Source organism: Misgurnus anguillicaudatus, chromosome 24 (genome assembly GCF_027580225.2).
Source record: "Misgurnus anguillicaudatus chromosome 24, ASM2758022v2, whole genome shotgun sequence".
Lineage (NCBI taxonomy): Eukaryota > Metazoa > Chordata > Actinopteri > Cypriniformes > Cobitidae > Misgurnus > Misgurnus anguillicaudatus.
Genome location: NC_073360.2, coordinates 28,055,010 through 28,076,002, shown reverse-complemented (window position 1 = coordinate 28,076,002; position 20,993 = coordinate 28,055,010). Strand labels below are relative to the sequence as shown.

Here is a 20,993-nt window from a genome sequence, read left to right as displayed (position 1 = left end):
GATTTGAAAAGACTTGGTTTAATTAGGCCACAAGGGATTTATTTAAACTCTTCATTAAATACTTGAATAAGATGTGTCATATCGTACACGCGTGTGACCTTTATTTTGTGCCTGCAGATATTGTCCTCGTTATGATTAATGAATTGGGAATCAACCATTACAATTTTACACCTCTAATTAGTTCTAATCTTTTGCTCTTTTATATTCTAAAACAAAACAGCTATGGCTGTGCTTGTATGACTTATAACTTACTGTACTCGATCACATGTCGAAAAGACCCAATCTTCCTAAATCCATCTTATAAGTTGGAATTTTAAAAGCACTCTTAATTATAAAGCAATGGGAACTCTGTCATACTGTATGGACGTCTTCCAGTCATGTGCTTTAAACATGTTTTCAAAATTCTCCATCCAGACTTTTTATCTTTCACAGGACATGCAAAAATTTGGTTCGTTAGAAGTTGGGACGCTATAAGCGCATGCTGCATGGTGTTTCCTTCGGGTAGTTTTGGGAACGGGAGTCTGGAAAGCTTTACATTTGCACAAACTCCTGTTTTATATTTAACACTGATTCCCCACAGAGTCTTAAGTAAGACAATTACATGGTTACTTGTTCACCCTATTAAGTGCACTCAGCATGTGATTGAACATTGAATAGGAAATAGTAAATTGTTTTGGCTATAGTACGATTACAATAGATGTTTTTTAACATAAATGTAGTTAGTATATATGATCTGATTATGAGATTAGGAGCAACAAAGTTTGATTTCATTCATTTCAAATTTATTTCAATCTTTGGCATGACTTTACTCAGGCAGTATTAAAGAGATATCACAGTTATATTTGAAGAGTTTGATTCCAAAACGCAATAAATCCATTTTGAATAATTTGGGAAAAATTTTTTTTCTATAACAAGAAAGATGAAAACCACTATTTTCTGTTACAAACTTTCACATAGCATTTTTAGGTTATAATAACATTAAAAATTCAAATCCAGTTGAGAATAAATAATTTTTTGAGGAAAACATTCCAGGATTTTTCTCATTTTGATGGACCCAACATTTAACGGTTTTAATGCAGTTTAAAATTGCACTTTCAAAGGACTCTAAATGATCTCAAACGAGGCATAAGGGTCTTATCTAGCAAAACGATTGTCATTTTTGGCAAGAAAAATAAAAAATATGCACTTTTAAACCACAACTTCTCGTCTTCCTCCGGTCCTGTAACACGTCAATGTAATTGTGTAATGACGTTGAAAGGTCACGCATTACATATATGAAACGCACATTTGCGGACCATTTTAAACAATAAACTGACACAAAGACATTAATTAGTATCATTCGACATACAACAACTTTGGAACGGCCCTCTTTCTCCACACTTGTAAACACTGGGACGTAGTTTTGCATATGTCATCCGTGACCTCTTGATGTGACCTCTTGTATTGCTGCGTGAGGTGGCGCTGGCGCATCACAGGACCGGAGGAAGACGAGAAGTTGTGGTTTAAAAGTGCATATTTTTTATTTTTCTTGCCAAAATTGACAAGCGTTTCACTAGATAAGACCCTTATGTCTCGTGTGAGATCATTCAGAGTCCTTTGAAACCTCAATTTTAAACTGCATTAAAACTGTTAAGTGTTGGGGTCCATGAAAGTCCATTAAAATGAGAATCCTGGAATGTTTTCCTCAAAAAACATCATTTCTTCTCGACTGGACAAAGAAAGATATCAACATTTTGGATGACATGGGGGTGAGTAAATTATCTGGATTTATTATTATTATTTTTTTTAGAAAATTGACTAATCCTTTAACATTATGTAGGATATGATTTTATGTAAATCACAAAAACGTTTTGTACTTTTTTTGTGCAAAGTATTCTAATGTTTTTTTTTTTCTTTTGCATACTTTAGAGTAAATTTTACATTATTTTTACTAAACAACTATATTTCCACAAAACACCTTTACATAACTAAAAACAAAGATGGGCAGTATTGGAGCTCTTCATCATCCACTGAAAAACATTAGTGCTGCCTCTGTTTCACAGTTGCCATGTTAAGCCGGGCAAACGATTTGTGTTATGCCAAGTGCAATATTTCCCCGTTTAAGTGTCTCTTTTTTCTGCCATGAGATGGACTCATCTTGCAGCCAGCTCTTGACTGGTCCCACTAAGAAGGCTTTTACAGCGTGCTAGACATCCTGTGGCTGGCCGCCCAATCATGGTCAGCCCTGGACGTCACATGGCGGGTCATTATCACCTCATAAATCGCAGCAGATCTCCATAAACTTCTCTTTCATTCGCCTTAACCGTGCTAACATCAGTGTGGATGGTCATTAAAAAAGTAAAGGGAATGAAAAGGAGGAATGGGGAGAGTGGGAAGAAAATACAAAGTTATTGTAAAAAAGCAGCTGTATCATCCTATCTAAGTATGCTCAATTTTTTTTCAGAAATCCCAGGAAACCAAATGATAAGTGTTTTGTGGTGTTTTTCCTCAAAAATGCTATACATATCGTTCCTTAAGATATTTATGACATTATGCTAGTCAAAAATTCCCACACTCCTCAAAACAACCAGCTCCTCTCCCACGCTCACACTCTTTGGGATTTACAAGGAAGTATTGATCTTCAGGGCCAGTCTCGTCCTGTTCGTCAATAACACGTAGTATATTAATATTGACTGACTTTGTCACCTGCTACCACTGTTGATTGAAAAGCCATGGAGGCTATTTTTTAGCTTCATTAATGAAGTGATGGCTGTTATGTTAAAAATTGGGAACAGCTTTAATTACGCTGTGCTTCATGAGATGTTTTAAAGAAATATTTGTTTGTGAGATGAATATACAGTAACATCTGAAGTACAAAATGATTTGAATGGCATTTGTAAAATAAATTAGTTTGATAGAGATCATTTTTATAATTCTTATAATTTTGTGCCATAGTGTACATTTTGTTGTTTTACTTTTAAAACCAAATTCCCAAATTTTAGTTTTCGTATTTCAAATTAGATTATAAAATGTTTATTTTTGCACACATCTGTGAATCAGATCAGTGGCTAATGAAAGGCTGGACCTTTTAATGAATGCCAGTAAAGTGAATTATTAAATAAATAAATAAAACACTTGCTATTACATCAGTCTGTAAACAGAAACATTTATGAATAGTGATATTGTGGTTATTTTGCGTCTTTAATGGATTTATTCTTGCACTTCTGTTTCAGTTCCATCCTTTTGTGTTTCGTTTTCAGTGTTTGATGTCCAATAAAAGTATCTGTGAAGAAGCCATTACAAGATTTATACTGCAGCATGCAAATTTATTACAAATTGTTTATGTTGTATCAAGACAGGTTTATCAACATGTGTATGCATATGAGAAAGAAAGATAACAGGAAAGACTTACAAGGTTCAGTGAATGCCTGTTTATTGTAGACATTGTCCAGGATTTTTCTGAGTGTTTTAACTGCAGTGGATGGTCAGGGCAGAGCGGTGTGTATGTACAGGGTGTAAATCAGGTCAGACAAGGTTAAGCCAGGCCACATTACTTTGCTGTCTTTAGCTGAGGTCTTTCAGATTGTCTTGTACACAAACAGAAACAGAAACTCTCAGATTCACATGCAGCTCACATCCAATAGACAAACACAATCTGCATTGAAACTAAATTTGAAGGCGCATGAATATGCAAACTCTGAAAATACACATTAAACATTAATGTCAACAGAAGTGCTGTTTGTAATCCATTTTACTTCCGTAATGTGACACGTTCAAAGTGAAACAGGATGTTCTATAAGGAAAAACATAGGGAAGTATGTATCAGATGTATATAACAGTTGTTGCATGGGAGGGGTTGGAAATTATTGATGACATCATCAGACAAATCACATGATGTGTATTCAGAATGAAAACTATGATCAGTAGATTTTATGTCAATACAAGACTAGACTGCATTGTAAGTTTTTATTGCTTACTTCTGTGTACATCAGAATCCGGTGCACCAGCGAGTACAGATGGATCCATAGAGAAGTCCACTAAATGAACTTAAATGGGGATAGTAATTTAGTGTGACATACAAACATCATGAAAAATATGCTTGATTCACATCAGTGCAGTTCAAAGTTCTGCTTACTGTGGGTTCACACCAAATGCGTTTGAGGCTTTAAATTTGTGTCTAATGTGCGTGCGTAGTTGGGTGCTTGAACATTTGGACATTACTTTTCGCGTGAAAGCCGCACGTGAAATTCTAGTCATCGAGACATTTACGCGAAAATTCGCGTCATGGGAGGGGCTTCTGCTTCTGCGACTCTGCTTGCTTCCTATAATCACGTAACTACCAAAGCAAGCTCCTGATTGGCTAGCGCGGCAAATTTTTCCGCCAAAGTTCACATTTTTCAATTTGCACGTTTCTCTTGCCAACGCTCAAATGAGGTGGAATCGCGTCTACCATGCTAAACGCCTCATTCACGCTGCGAGAACTCCAGACACGCATCAACGCGTCTTTACATTGACTTAACATTGAAATCACTCGCTCTTGACACCTCTTCCACGGATGGTGTGAACTCTGAATTGTGTTACTCCATGTAATGCAAATTTTTCGCTCGAGTTGAATATTTTCAACTTGGGCGTAGATGCGTTTGAGGCGAATAGTGCTTGTTTTTGCGACAAACGAGCCGCAATATCGCGTCATTCACATCGCGTCACGTGTTTACACGTCTGATCTCGTCTTTGCATTGACTTTGCATCTACTTGCGCAAATCATTGAACTCGCGTCTGGTGTGAACCTACAGTTAAGGGGGTCGCACACTAGACACGCAGCGTCGCGCCGTTCTAAAAAAAATCTAACACATTGTTTTCTATGAGTATACGCACACCGGTGGTGCCTGTCCACGCCACCCAGCTATGACTCAGGAAGTTGCTCAAATCCCTGTCGCGCTACTCACATTGTTTAACATTAAATAATGATTTACAGTGGCTGCTAATGTAAATAAGCATTTTGAAGTAGACGCTATCTGATGAAGCTTGCGCTATTTAATGTGCACTTCCGGTTTACGATACCTCCGAGTTGTCCTAGACGAGAATCAACACAGCGCGGCGCTGAGCTGCGCGTCTGGTGTGCGACCCCCTTTAGACTCCATCATCAAACATTCATACAGACTGCACTGCACGCACATACACACACACACACACACACTTGAGCAAAGAAAGCTCTCAGCTCTACAGATATAATGTGTGCTGTAAGTCTTCTTTATGTGACGCTTGGTAATTGTTCGTGTACAGAAACAACACGGCTTCTATTTAATTGCAGGTAAAAGTTTCACATGCACAAATATTTAAACTTACTCAGTTTGATTTGTTTCCAATGTCTTTCCCTAGCCAATCGGAGCGTTGAATCCAAAGCGTGCGGCATTCTACGCTGAGCGCTATGAATCATGGGATGAGGAAACTCCGCCCTGCCACTATTCATCTCACTATTCCACTGCAGCCTCAACTCTTCATTGGCTTGTCAGAATCGTAAGTGTTTCGATTGGATGGATGCAAGGAATATGATTCCCCTTAACATCTGGGAAGTAGTTAACTCAGCAGCTGTGATGGCAGCAAGCCGTATCTGGATCGTATTATGCCTTTTGTGAAATGTTGTGTTTTATTGTGCTGGTTAGTATTTTGTATAAGGAAGTATTATTTCCTCAAATGTAATCTTTTAACTAAACAGCAAAATCAATGTACACTGCTGGTGTATATATGGTGGTACTCGTATATACACCAGCAATGTACATTTAACACTGTGTATTTTCTCAAATATACGTTTTATGTTTAAATTTTGGGAATTATGCTGTCAAAAGTCTGGGTATTTAATAAGCTCTATCATACAACTTGTCAGTACACAGTATACCAAGCCCGGATCACATCATTGTCAATCAAAGCTCAGGTTAGCACATCCTTTCACTGCAGAAACATCTCAATTCACGAGCCTCATGTTCCACTACAGAGGACCAGTGAGAGGATTTCACAGGCTGGTAAACAGGCATATGTGAGAGGCAAGTCAAAAAGCTCTGTGTAATGATTTACGGTCTGGCACGTGACAACTTTATGCGTCTCAGACAGCACGCAGAGCCCTGGGAAACATGTCCATCATTGTCTCCTGCTAACATCCTCACTTATCCTAAGTGTCTAATACAGTGCTGATTTGAGACCAGTGGTGCACAACAGCCTAAAAAATGTTTATGGATTGTTTTGGAATTGAGTGTCTGGATTATTGGGATTTCTTAGTGGTTACATGTTGTGTTTTTGACGTTTGTGACATAATGCATTTTCTTAATTTTTACCAGAACCCAAATCAGACAGATTTTGAAATCTGCTTTTTAACTCTTTCCCCGCCATTGACGAGTTAACGCGTCAATTAAGAGAAAACACTTCGCTGGCAATTACGAGTATTTCCGGCAATCCTTAATATCGCTATTATCCACCAATTGGCGCTTTTCTGCAACTTATAAAACCCGAAAATATTGCCCTTGGGCAAACAGCTGTATGTCCGTTTATGTTTTGAGGATCGCTCTGAATCCAATCTCTATCAAAAGTCCTTCACAAAAATGGAATTATCTCAGCTTTTTGCTCAAAATTTGGTGTTTTTAAAGAAACCTTCCCATATTTGAGAGGGGATAAAAAGATAACTAATAAAACTATTTTTTGATGTTTGAAAGCACACTGCAAAAAAATGACTTTCTTACTTAGTATTTTTGTCTTTTTTCAGTAAAATATCTAAAAATTCTTAAATTAAGATGTATTTTATTGATAAGCAAAATGACCTAGGAAAATAAGTCTGCACTGCAAAAAATTATTTTCAAGAAAAAATTTCTAAAAATATCTAAAAATTCTTAAATTAAGATGCTTTTTCTTGATGAGCAAAACAACCCAACAAAATAAATCTAGTTTTAGACCAAAAATATCAAAAAGTGATTTTGTGCATAAAACAAGCAAAAAAAAAAACAAAAAAAAATCTGCCAATGGGGTAAGCAAAACAATCTTGAACATTTTTCTTAAACACTAAATTCAAGAAAATTTCGAAAAAAAAAATATTTTTTTGCTTGTTTTAAACACAAAATCACTTTTTAAAAAACTAGACTTATTTTCTTGGGTCGTTTTGCTCATCAAGAAAAAGCATCTTAATTTAATAATTTTTAGATGTTTTTACTGAAAACAAGACAAAAATAGTAAGATTTTTTGCAGTGTAGTTTTTAGTCAAAAAATATAAACTTTAAGTAAATTAGTGCTTAAAACAAGCAAAAAAATCTGCCAAAGGAATAAGAAACATTTTCTTGAAATAAGTTTAATTTTTTTCCATAAACACTTAAATCAAGAAAAATGTCTTATTCCATTGTTAGATTTTTTTGCTTGTTTTAAGCACTAATATACTTAAATTTTATATTTTTTGTATAAAAACTAGACCTATTTTCCTAGGTCATTTTGCTCATCACGAAAATACATCTTAATTTAAGAATTTTTAGTTATTCTTACTGAAAACAAGACAAAAATACTAAGTAAGAAATTATTTTTTTTGCAGTACATAGGGTCTGTTCTTTCATTTGATATATTATATGTTTATATATTTATAGAAGAAATTTTTCTGGAAAGCATTAAACTTCATGAAAAATGCTGGCGCTGGCTAGCAACTTTTTTTTAAACGCTGGTGGGGAAAGAGTTAATTAAAGAAAAATAATGGATTAGCTACCCCCAAAATCTCCTTTTGTGTTTTGTGAAAGAAAGCTTTATGGGTTAAAAATGACATAAGAGCAGGTATATGTGTGATCCTGCTTGTGGAGATGTCAAATTGCCCTTCTCTCAGCGTGTGTATAGATCAACGTGTGTATAGTTTTTGGACTGTGGAACAAAACCACATACTGTAATACCCAGAGTAAACCAATGCTGACACAGGGAGAACATGTAAACTTCACACAGAAAGACCTCCTGACCCAGCCAGGGCTTAAACCGGGGACCTGTCTGGGATGGCCACTGTGCTGCCCCAAACATCTATATAGTGTATTTTTTCATCTATCCATTTAAATTTTTATCGCATAATAAAAACATTGCACTTGGTTCTTCCCATGCGACCTATTTCGTTGATAATGATGATTTTGAAGAGTCCCCTGGCAGCTCTCACACCAGACTTGACTGAGGCTGCAGATACCATCATCTTTTCCCCAGGCTTATCCAGCATCTCCATGTCAACTCCTCATACTGCCAACCCAGACTGATGACCCTGAATCTGCCAATTAGAGCCGGAGCTGAGCTCCTCAGCCAACAGGCCATATAATTAACTTCGCCACGGGCACTGTTACAGAAAATGAGCGAAGAAAAAACCCTTCCACAAACTCTTCATAATCTGACAGACGATTCGCTACATTGAGATGTTTGTGCAAACTGAACGTTTCCCAGAGCAGTGCAGAGCACCCCATCAAGAGATTGAATCCAATTACCATAGAAATAAATCTAGATCAATTTACTGGATTTTGTCCGACTGATGTTTTTGCTGATGTATAGCATTAGCACTTTGCGAAAGCGGCACAAAAACAAGTGGCTAATTAGCAGTCAGAATAAACAACTCGCGAGATCTCCACGACTGTTTTCAGACTTTTGGAAAGATGTTTTGGATGAACAAAAGTTTTAGAAAAAAATTGACAATGTTGTTTTGTGTCTGCTCAATTGCAGGAGCCTTTCACCACGTTTTTCCTTAATGCCAACGGCAACAAGTTCGATCACCCAAACCGCACTTTCTCCGGTATTGCCCGCTCATGGCGACACTGCCAACGCGACACTGCAGATGTGAAGGTAAGGATGTGTCATCTAGTGCATTTTTTATTACCCTGCAGCATCTAAACAAGTTTATGTCATTGCAAGCTAGTCATTAGTGTGTCTGGGTGTTAAATGCATGAAGTTGTGTCGACATTACGGTCTACAACTGCAAAGAATTAAATAAACAGTTACTGAAAGAGTTTGTTCAGTTTCTCTTCAACACAGTCAATCAAATAAAACTGGTATCATCCAGTTCGCAAAAAGAAACATGTCGTGTTAACTTTAAATCAAGATTGTACTGTTTTGTTTTACGCTAGCACAACGTAAATGTGTTTTATGTTTTCAAATGTGGGATTTTGTGAAATCAACATTTTTCTCCGAAACGTTTAAAATGAAGTATTGTTTAACGTGTGCATATTTCAAAGTAGCGTCACTTCATCACTATAATGGTTGTTCCCCGTTGCCTGTGAGCCCCTCTCTGCAGCACAGCACGCACACTTGCGCTGACCTAAAAGTGTCATACTTCTCCTGCACACTTCATGACGGGTTAGCTTCGCCCTGGGCAATTAATAAAGCATTAATGACAAAAGCTATTTAAAATGTAGTCTTTTATGTAAAGGCAGGGCTTTTTACTACCCCAGGCTGGGGAACAGCATTCAGCACACGAGGTGCAGGCGATATGCACAGCAAGTAAACGGCCGTACAAAGAAATACTAGGTATGTTAGCAAATAAAGGCCTTTTTGAAGCACTCCAGTGTCTGCGTGGATCATGTTAAACAACGTAAATGGTCGCTAATCTGTTCGGACAAAAATATAAGGATTTTTCTGTCTTTGCTTGTATACCAGTTGTTTTTTATTATGTATGAGCAGCATAAATTTTGTGATGAAATATCTTGTTTGTATTACCTTTTAAACAGGCAAATCTAATGTAATATTTTATGTTAAAACACACATTTTTGTCGTACTCTGAAAAAGACGTTTTAATACCACATTAAACTGTTTAGCATCCATGCAAAACAAAATGGCAAACTGTGCTTCTTTTTGAAAAACCTTTAATATCGTTTAAAAAAAGTAAATAAATAAAAATGCCAAAAGTAGTGATGGGATCCACTGGTGTGTAGAAATGTGTCACATTAAGACTGTAATGATTTTGTTTTTGTTTGCCATTTTGTATTTGCATTAATGCTAAACAGTTTAATGTGGTATTTAAAACTCTTTTTCAAAGTATGACAAAAAAAATGTGTTTTAAAATACTGCATCATTTTATGTGTGTGCATGCCTTTATTGTGCTCATTGTTTGCAGGAGTTTGCCATGTAGCACTTCAATTATCTTTATTACCCATAATTCTCTGCTCCTGAAATGTTGCAATGCAGCATTTACAATTAGGTGTTTAGCCAATGCTGTTATCCAAAGTTTTTTTTACAATTGAGGGAGCATTTAACATTTTGTCTAAGCAGGGAATATATAACGGTTTCTGGCTCTTTGGTGCTTTTAGATTATGTTTCACCCCCTAATCTATATAAATGACTGGATTGCGCATGACGTCACAACTGTGAAGCCACCGCGCCGCCATGTTGGTATACCCAAACATTCCATTAAATCAATGGACGTTATCAGATTTTAATGATAAACATCACTTTACTAGTTTTTGTTTTTATATCTGAAGTTACCCTGTACATTATTACAACACAAACGTCCTAAGCATGTACATAGTTATTTACTGAAAGTTGTACATTTTGCTTTTTTATCAGTTATTATATTCATCTTCATTACAGTATCAGATCAGTGGGCGACCGCAGCATATTATTAATGACAAACGTGCTCATTCTGAAATCTAAATAAATATGCTTTGTAACGTATGTGCATGCAATCATTTGATGGTTTTTTAATTGTTATCTAACATTACAAGTTACCTAAACTTATTTAGAGAAATAACGCTGACCGTGTGGCTGAATGTCAAAAAAAACGTTATTTATACCCGTGTCATTAACAGAATGCACCAGACACACTCACCTTAAAGTTTTTTTCATAAATCTCTTATCCTGCCCGATTAAAACATAAACATGGCAAATAACACCAGAATTAACAATTAATGTATGTACACATATCCTAAAAATGAATCTTGTGTGACTGATATGCTGTAAAGCGGGTGAAATTAGATCATGATTTTAAATGGAAGTCAATGACGCTCTCTGCCGGTTGGGTATACCAAGATGGCCGCTCGAACTCTGCGCTGGCTTCACCTCACGCTGTTACGTAAGCGATCTATGTGCAATCCAGTCATTTATATAGATCAGTGGTTTCAGCTCATGTTTGTCCAGTAAAAGTCAATTTTGCACTACTACTGTTCATGCATAATTTTCTAATGTATCAGTACTAGGGGTGCACCGATATATCTGCCGATGATGCTTGCTTTGCTTCTCAATGAATTACGGTGAAATGCCGCTACATCCAAAAGCCAGAGGGCGCTCTCATGTAGAGAACTCAATATGGGATGTAGACGAAGAACCATATATGACCATAGTATATGTATAATAAAGGCTAGATGTCTTACGGTTGGAGTCTCTGGCTGCGTCCGAAAACTCTAAATTGCTGCCTTCTGAGGCAGCTTTCCAAGGCAGGAAGGCATCAAGGCATGTCCGAATTCAATGTTTGGTTTACTTCCTGTCTCCTGAGATACCTATGCGTGGACATACATTAGGAATGTGATTGGTCGAGCCTGGTCGAGTTCGAAAAAATAAAATGGTGGCCAAGGACGCGACTGGAGCACCAATTGAGTGTAAATAAAGGTAGGTTTTCACTTTTTACACATTTAATTGCATTTGTAGCGAGAAATTAGTATTGTAGTTTTCAAATATGTGATTAGTTATCACAAAGGCGCTCTCTGTTTAAATTTCAAACACGCTGCCTTTGAAGTGTGTCCGAAAGTCTTTCTCTGAGCTGCCTTCATGCCTCCGAAGTCATTTCCCCATGAGGCAGCGAGGCATCGAGTCACTGCCTTGAGTTTTCGGACGCAGCGTCTAACGTCATCACAGGCGTCCATCTTGTCTCAGTCAGCTCGCTCACTCGTAGCATTGTGTTTTAAAGGTGCATTTACTTTTAAATAACCATAACTTGCTCATTTTTCTAATGATTTTCAAATGGTTTTGTTTCTTACAAACATTATTAATGTGGCTATAATTCTGGATGCTTGAACATGTTTCATAAGTATACAGTGTCATAGGTACATATCTGATGTTTATAACAAACCAAACCGTTTGAAAAATGGTAGAAAATTGAGCAAGTTATGGTTATTAAAAAGTACATGCATCTTAAAATATAATGCTATGAGTGAGTAAGCTGACTCAGACAAGATGGCCGCCGCAGACGTCGACCTCCAGCAGCCCGGGCAAGACATCTAGCCTTTATTATACATATCTATATGGCTATGACATGCAGCTCCATATTGCTGTTCTTCAAACCTTTTCAGGTATTTTCATGGTAATAAAGAATATGTATAATAATTATGTTTGACAAGTGTTACTTTTTCCAATGTATGTTATAACGACTCAAACTAACAGTGATATCAGATCGATAAGGACAGACTGATCAAAAGCCGTAGTACATGAAATAGCTGTAGATAATATTGGCTGTGCGATTCAGAATAGTTATCGGCCACGTATTATTAGTGTATATCTGCATTTATCGGTGCACCCCTAATCAGTATTATGCCATATTTCACTATTTATCCCTTTTTAAGTACTGCTGAATTATTAAACGGATAGTTCCAGTCCCTGATTTTGATTGGTCAATAGCCGTTTTATTTACGATAAACACATTTACCTGTACGACCGCTGTACCCAATGGGCAGCACCCTCAGCAACGTAAACATATGTGAAAAGTCGGGCAGGGACTACTATTTTGTCGGGAGTAAGGCTTTTTAGTTTTTCTTCATAACAATTTAGTTGATATTGTTGTAACCATTTTATAATATGTTTTATTTTTATATATTCGATTCTGTATTTACAGTAAAGCTGTTTTGCTGCAATGCGAAATTGTGAAAGCGCTATAGAAATAAATCGGAAATTTTTAATTTTCTTTAAAAATATTCAGTAATAAATATGAAATTTTTAAGATTGTGAGAACCATACATTCAGTCAAATCTGTCCAAACTTTGAACTGCACTGTAAAAAAATGCAGCATTTTTTTTAAATCAACATATATTTTTATGTCACTTTAACTCAAAAAAATTAAGTCCAACCATTTCAACTTATTTTATAAGCCAACTTGTCACAGGTCAAAACTTAAAATAGCAGGTTAAATTGACTTACAAAACCAAGTTGTTTTAACTTCATGTTTCTTTTTTTACAGTGTGGTGCTTTAGATATAGTTACAAGTCCACGGATTGGCATCCCATACAAATGTAAAGAACGTTATTGTAATAATTTGCTAAGTATCAAAATGTCCAAGCATTGTCAAATACTTCAACAAATGCTAGTCACCAGCCTGCTAAGAGCAAAAGAGTAGCTTTCCTTCAAATCCTCAGCAGTTTCTCAATAATCTGTTAGCATAGCTCCGTCTGAAGGAGCAGGATGAGCAGTCTGCCCCGTGACAGCTCTCCAGGAGGGTGTCATTAGGGTGAACAGTGTAAAGTGGGAGACTTGAGTGTGATTGACTTGTCAGCCCATTATGAGGCTGCGGAGGAATTATTGGTCTGTGAGTGAAGACGTGTATCACGACACCAGCTTAAGACTGAACAACTACCTGCAAAGTTTATAAAGCCAGAGTCTTGGGAAAGGATGGCGCTTGGTCCGGCTTATTTGTTGCTTTTGAGGTTAAGTTTAAACTTGCCTTGCTGACTGGATTGTGGCCTTGAAGCTAAATGTTGTCTTTGTTTATGTGGGCTGCCGAAAAATAAGATATTTGAGACATTTGGACTGAAATAGTGTATTTTCAACTACTGACCTATCACCACTAGCAGCTTAAACAAGCAACTTTTATTGTAGACTTGTTTGCCTCATGACCCTACACCAACATTTTTTGGTGGTTTGAAGAACTACGACTGCACCATACACCACTGGGGTTTAGTAAAATGATTTATATTTCAAACTCAAATTTAAAACAAACTTGATCTGTGTTATTTTAAATGGAAAACAACCTGTCATGTTAAATATTTGGGTGCAGAATGAGGTCTTAAATGGTTTTATTAAAAGACAAGCACTTTTGAGTGACACTAAACAGAGATGAGGTCACATTCCTCGTGTGCACACACCCCAATGTACAGAGGCATCTCTCACAGGGAATTATGGGTAATTTGCAGTGATATGGCGGTGAGAACACAGAAACATTAGGAATGTGGCACCCTCGGTAGATAAAAGACTGTCAAGGTCAGGGAAATGAGTAATGCTTATAGTGCATTTTCAGCAGTAAAATAAAAGCAATGGCTGTCCACTGAAAGTCTAAAGCTTTCATTTGTTTCTTTTAAAGTTTGTGGTGAGTATTTCCATCTTCTAGCTGGAGGCACAAAAAGCCAAACTTGCCCCATAGCTCAACAAATACAGCAAATCCGTCCTTCAGCTCACTTTAAACTGACGCAACCACAAGTTTCCTGTCATCTCTCGTGTTTATTTTGTATTTTTACCCTCCCCCATCTTCGTGCGTTCGCCACATTCCCACAGTCTGGGAAAATCAGTGTTAAATGTTCTCTGATGGTCCTTTATCAGTCTCCTGGGCTTGCTTTCAAAGCTTGTCTGAAACTGGGCCAACATTTTATTTCATTGGCCTGTAAAACATGCAGCGTAAAATGTCTTTGTATTTCTGTCTGCAATAAATCAATTTAGGATTGCTGGATATTTAATTGACTGAAACTTGTTTATCTGTCTGTCTGTCTTAGGAGTTAATTCCTGAGTTCTTCTATCTACCAGAGATGTTTGTGAACAGTAATGGCTACTGTATGGGTGACAGGGATGACGGTGTTCCTGTCTGTGGTGTTGAACTACCAGCATGGGCAAAGAAACCAGAGGACTTTGTCAGAATTAACAGAATGGTAAGTCAACTTAAGAACGGCGTATGGTCTGTTTTTTTACATGAACATACGCACACAGTTACAAAGTCGCAAAGTATAGTTTGACTCATACGGATGATTCTCACGAAATCCAGATTTAGAAGGTGTCCAGCATCAGATTTTAAAAAGCCCTTGAAACCAATTCTTTTTGCACATATAAGATTAAGGTCTGAACTTACTATAACCATTATTTTTAGTGGATTAAAAAATATTTCCTATAGAATTATTTAAATTTTTTTAGATTATCATTATAAAACATTATTATTACCGCAACATGATATTACATTAAATAAATGCATTTACAAACTCATGTTTCGGTAATGAGAACTAAAAAGTTGCCTCATACTATGACAAACAAAACTTTAACTTTTATCTGGAGAGAAAAAATAAGAACTGCTTACCTGGTAGCCATCTTGAGTGTCACAGATAATTATACCCCTTCCAACTAATATTTTTTGAAAATATTAGTTCATTGATGGCTTAAACAATGATTGAAAATTGTTGTGGAGGATGACACATTTATATTCCTTATTATTGTCTCTACATTTATAAATGATCACCAAATACCACATGTTTTTTTACTGTAAATGTTTATAGTATAACATGCACTGAAGCTTTTATTTTTTTACATTTTTTAATTATAAATATTTCCATGTCAAAGAACTCAAATCCAGTCATGGGCACGTTGCTGCAATGAAAATTTTGAAAAAAATGGTTTGTATGATGTCATTTGAAATCTTGTGCAAAATAGTACATGAAGAGATGTTTGTAACTGATTGCTTCTTATTTTGATACTCTTACTTTGCATTTACTTTTTTTATCAAAATGTTTCATGACACCTCGTAAGTCTAATTTTGCGAATCACCCATACGTGTACACAGACGTTCAACGCATGCGCTTTGTGAGAAAATGCAATGCATCTCCTGGGCTACACCCTACATTCTCCTGTAGACGCATGCACGGCCTACGGGTACAATTTACGCGAGGTTGGAAAAATCAGGTGGTACGTGTACGGTACGCACACACTCTTCTGATGATGTCATAGACTACTTTAGGGATACAGAGTTCTTCAACCACCACATGGAGGACGTTAAATGGCAATTTTTGTTTATTTTATGTTCTCCCAAGCCAGTAAAGTACAAGGTGCTCACCGGTGCAAAAACAAAAGGAATTCAAAAGGGCAAAAATTATAGGAAAAACACTTCAATATATAAATAAACAATAACCTTGGATCAGGTATAACAATTAAATCAGAATACTAAGCAGATACTGCTTTCACTACCACCCATCATAGACTAGCCTGCCCTAGTGATGGTCGCTTTCGAAGCACGCTTCATGAGGCTTCGAAACTTTTACAAATCTTTTGTTTCGAATTAATTGGTTCGGAGCTTGTTTCAAACTGGCCAAGTCACGTGATTTTAGCAAACAAGGCTTAATTTCGTCATTGTTTCAAACTGTTTCGAAACGTTTCGAAAATCCAATGATTCACCACTAGGGGGAGTTGATCACATGACCAGTGTCTAACATGGTTAGGTGAACTCAAGTAATTTTTATTATGCAAGTTCCTAAAACATGCATCCTTCTGACTAATGACAAAATGTGCATAATTAAAAGGGTAGTTAGTCTTAAAGGACAAGTTCGGTATTTTACACTTAAAGCCCTGTTTTCAGATTGTTTATGATGAAATAGAACGGTTTTGACTGAAATTTCGACATTTGCGGCTGCCCCGAGAATTTTTGGGTGTTTGTGTTTCAGCTCCTACCTTTACAATGGGTTTAATGGTGCACTGGAACAATCCTTTCTAAAATGCATTAAACTTTCGTTTACAAAGACGTGAAACTTATCGAGTGGTCAGGGGTGTTCAATGATATGCTCACACAAAAATCGCGTTAAAAGATGCTTTCCAACAGCTGTTTTAGCATTCGTTGTTAACTTGTGGACCTATTTTTCCAAACGCCCCACACCCGTACATTCTTCCGCTTAGAGCTTGAATAATAGACACTCCAGCCCAGTTGGTGGCGCTAATCCGCCATTGCCAATTGCAAGAATAGAAACAAAGTTCCCGGCGCGGAGTAATACCATACCCCACAGCACAACTAATACAAGTCAATGGAGTTGGCAAAAACTACGATAAAACCTGTTGGAATGCGTATTTTGCAGCGATTTTTGTGTGAGCATACCAGTGAACACCCCTGACCACTCGGCGAGCCCCACGTCCCTGCAAACGAAAGCCCAATGCATTCCAGGAAGGACCGCTCCAGTGCACCACCAAACACACTGTACAGGTAGGAGCCGAAACACAAACACCCAAAAATTCTCTGGGAAGCCGCATATGTCGAAATTTCAGTCAAAACCGTTCTATTTCATCATAAACAATCTGAAAACAGGGCTTTAAGTGTAAAATACCGAACTTGTCCTTTAATGATTCGTTTGCCCTAAATAAAACTAAAAACACATAATTAATTATTTTGTAAAAAAAAGTGTAAAATTTTTTTGTACGGATCTGCTTTTACACTATTTTGACCAGCAGGTGTTGCCAGCGTGTGTAGTGTTTCGAACACTTCGAAAAACTGATTCAATTTTCGAAGCAATTGGTTCAATTGATTCGAAGCTTCGAAAAGCTTTAGGTGTGTTGGACTTTATGCGGCGCTGCGCAGACCGATCGGCGGCTGACTTGAAGCAGTGCATTCTGGTTAGTAATTTTGTCCGACTTCAGCTGGCGCTGCAGGCACGTGACTGTTTCATATGGTTTTTAAGTACCGCGAGAGCGTTTCGAGAGTAGCCGGCTAGCTCAGCCGGTGCAGCTTCTCCAGAGCGGGTGCACGGAGTTGTGATGATGACACAGCTTTACGTGATTGGCCACCTCACTGCTGACAACGATCACGTGCGTTTCAAGTTTAATCCAACCTTTAGATCCACTAATAAACATTTTAAATTTTTGTTTTAAAACAGGAAAAAACACGGTAATATGCATAAATATGTTATATTGTGTCGTGTAATAAAATAAAAATGAAAATAACAAACTCTATCGGTATTTTAATAATATATGCTTGTTTCCCGTTATTTTCGGGTATACAGTATAAGCAGCAAGCAAAATATTCGATATCAAATGTTTTTGGTTGCAACTTTTTATTAAAAGATTTGTTTGTATCAAATTCAGTTCCTCCCTCGACTGGAAGCGGCAAACCTCGCCGATCGGTCTGCGCAGCCCCGGATGATCTCGAACACACCTAATGTTTCCTCATCAGTTCGGCCCACCTCTTTGTAGTGATGGTCGTTTTCGAAGCACTGCTTCATGAGGCTTCGAAACATTTACAAATCTTTTGTTTCGAATCTTTGGTTCGGAGCTTGTTTCAAACTGGCCCAAGTCACGTGATTTTAGCAAACGAGGCTTCATTACGTCATAACTGTTTCGAAACGTTTCGAAAATGCAATGGTTCACCACTAGGGGGAGTTGATCACATGACCAGTGTCTAATATGTTTAGGTGAACTCGGGTCAATTTTATTATGAAAGTTCATAAAACATTTATCCTTCTGACTAATAACACTGCCATTTTGTCTACTTTTTGTCTATAGACAGATTTAATGACAAGAATGTGCATAATTAAAAGGGTAGTTCGTTTTAATGATTTGTTTGCCCTAAATAAAACTAAAAACACATAATAGAGTTTTAACTATGTCTTAAGTTAAATAATTTTTTAAACATATTTTAATGCAAATCTTGCTATTATTTTGTTAAAAAATGTGTAAAAAGTTTGGGCATATCTGCTTTTACACTATTTTGACCAGCAGGGGTCGCCAGCGTGTGTGGTGTTTCGAACTGCTTCGAAAAACTGAATCAATTTTCGAAGCAATTGGTTCAATTGATTCGAAGCTTCGAAAAGCTTCATTTCTCCCATCACTACTTCCTTGTGTCTGAATTTATACACATGGGTACAACGATTTTCCAGCAAAAATTAACCTGGGGAAGTATTAAGGCCATGAGCCATTAAATATCAAATATCAAGTAAAAAGAATTAGAATTAGAAGATCAAGAAACCCCATTTCCTTCCACCCACAAATTTAAATAGCACAGCACAAACGTCATTTCTACAATAATTGTTGAAAGAAAACATCAATAACCTCATCAACACAGTTCCACCCCTTACCCACCATACTTGGTATCTCCCACTCCCATGATGCAACACAGAACAGGTATAAAAAGAACAAAAAAGGCCATTCTGGTCTTTTACTCAAATCAAGATGGCTGCCACCATGTATGCTGATCCAGGTAATAGTCCATAGTTTGAAAAAAGTTTAAATGTCCACTAGGTTTGTGCTCAGCTGTATGTTTGGTGTATGGTGGCAAATGTGTTTGTGTAATCCATCTCTCCCTTTGCTAGTACCTTAAGGTAAATAAAGAGTCTTTAAAAAAAACCAAATATGTGTTCATGTGTTCCTAAAGGGCTAACCAGGGTAATACAGGGAACAGAGGGCAGCTCTGTGACAGATGACAAAAATTGTATTACGCGCACCGTACACGGACCCTTACGTATGTGTAAAAAATGGACTATACTTCGGCCTTTACTACATGGACTATAAAACTTTCTAACGTATACAGCACACTGTCATTAAAAATGGTCCCAGGCTGTAACTGGGGTTGTACTCTTTAGTTTTACTAATATGAACTCTTTAGGTGCAAATGTGTGTTTTACTGCCCCAGTCGCAGCTAGGGAGCCTTTTTTGTTCATTTTATCTGACAGTGTACCACATTTAAGTCCATTTAGAATTTCGGTATGGTTCCCAATAGTTCCCCTGAATATTAAAATGTGAACTAGTCAGGAGACACAAAATCCAATAAGATTTAATATTATCAATGTGCCTAATATAATCTAATGCAATTTGTGATTTTACAAGGCAGTTGTTTCTCATACAATTTTATTTGTATGTTTTTGTATGATGTGCGAAAGCACCTAGTTGCATTGGGTTTTAGAGATGGAGCTTCATTATGACTTTTTCTGATAATCATCCATTTTTGTTTGATTCACTTCATATGAATTCATACAAATTTTCAATGAGATCATGCTGATGTGCTGCCATATTTAAAGCATGATCTGTATGTTTACAGTAACACATGACCGCATTGATCGCTAAACAACCCAAAATAATAATGTTTTCTCTTGTGTTCCCTGAGGTTGAACTCATAACCTTTTGCGATGCTAACGCAATGTTCTACCACTAAGCTACAGGAACAGTCCTATATTTATAAATTCATACATTTTAAATGACATGAGAGTGAGTAAATAATAATACCAGATGATGGTACTGGTAGTACGTGAAACCGGATGGTACTTCCATCCCGTTTCACTGAGATCACCCTCATTCGTTCATTTTTTGATAAAGAATCCGTGTCCTCTGCAGGCTTCTGTTTGCTGCTTTTTCATAGTGAAGGTTGTTACATAGAGCCAGGCTCGATACTAATGTAATCTACCTCTGACCTTAATGATGTCACCCTGCCTGGCCCATGCAATGTCCCTTATAATGTTACCCTAATGCTGGCTTCATCAATCATGATTTGGCTCCTAGAAGACAGAACCTTACGAATATGTGTGCATGTCCATGGGTCCCTGTAGACTAGTTTGGGATAGAAATCTTGTACTGGCTCTTATAATGGTTTTGCGTTGCACATGTATCTATAAAACACAGTGACCCAAAGGGAGATATGGGAATTGTATATGCTTCAGGGTGTGTAAATTGAGAATGTACGTGGTTGTGGACTGTAGAGTCACAGTTCTGCCCTATTGAAGTATTAGGGTTGTGTTTTGGGCCGGGATGTCTGATGAGATTGTGTATGTGTGTGTGCTGCAGGAAACACAATTGACCTTTTCAGTTGCAGTGACAGTGGTGTGGTGTGTGTCTTGTGCACGTGACCTTTCCTCCAGCCTCTCTCATTTTTTTTCTGGTTTAACACATTCAGCTATTCTGACAAACACAAACATCCAGACATTAAACACTCTTTAAAATTTGGGTGCTACACGATGTGATTGAAGAACCATTTTTGGCTGTATGGTTCCATAAAGAACCCTTTAACATCTAATAAACCTTTCGGTTTCACAAACACTTCCTTTACAATCTAAAGAAAGGGTTTTTTAGATTGTAAAAAAGAAATGTAAAAAAATGTTTTTACCTGAAAGATT

The 20,993-nt window shown here is 37.1% G+C and overlaps 1 protein-coding gene across 2 annotated transcripts in view; it reads left to right on the top strand.

Moving 5' to 3' along the window:
* nbeab (neurobeachin b) overlaps positions 1-20,993 on the top strand; it is a 359,639-nt gene that overhangs the window by 306,034 nt on the left and 32,612 nt on the right. For both annotated transcript variants that reach the window (XM_055196954.2, XM_055196955.2), the window contains 3 exons: positions 5,359-5,496; positions 8,689-8,808; positions 14,646-14,798. In XM_055196954.2, coding sequence (XP_055052929.2) covers positions 5,359-5,496; positions 8,689-8,808; positions 14,646-14,798 — 411 coding nt within the window. The remainder of the gene's footprint in view (positions 1-5,358; positions 5,497-8,688; positions 8,809-14,645; positions 14,799-20,993) is intronic.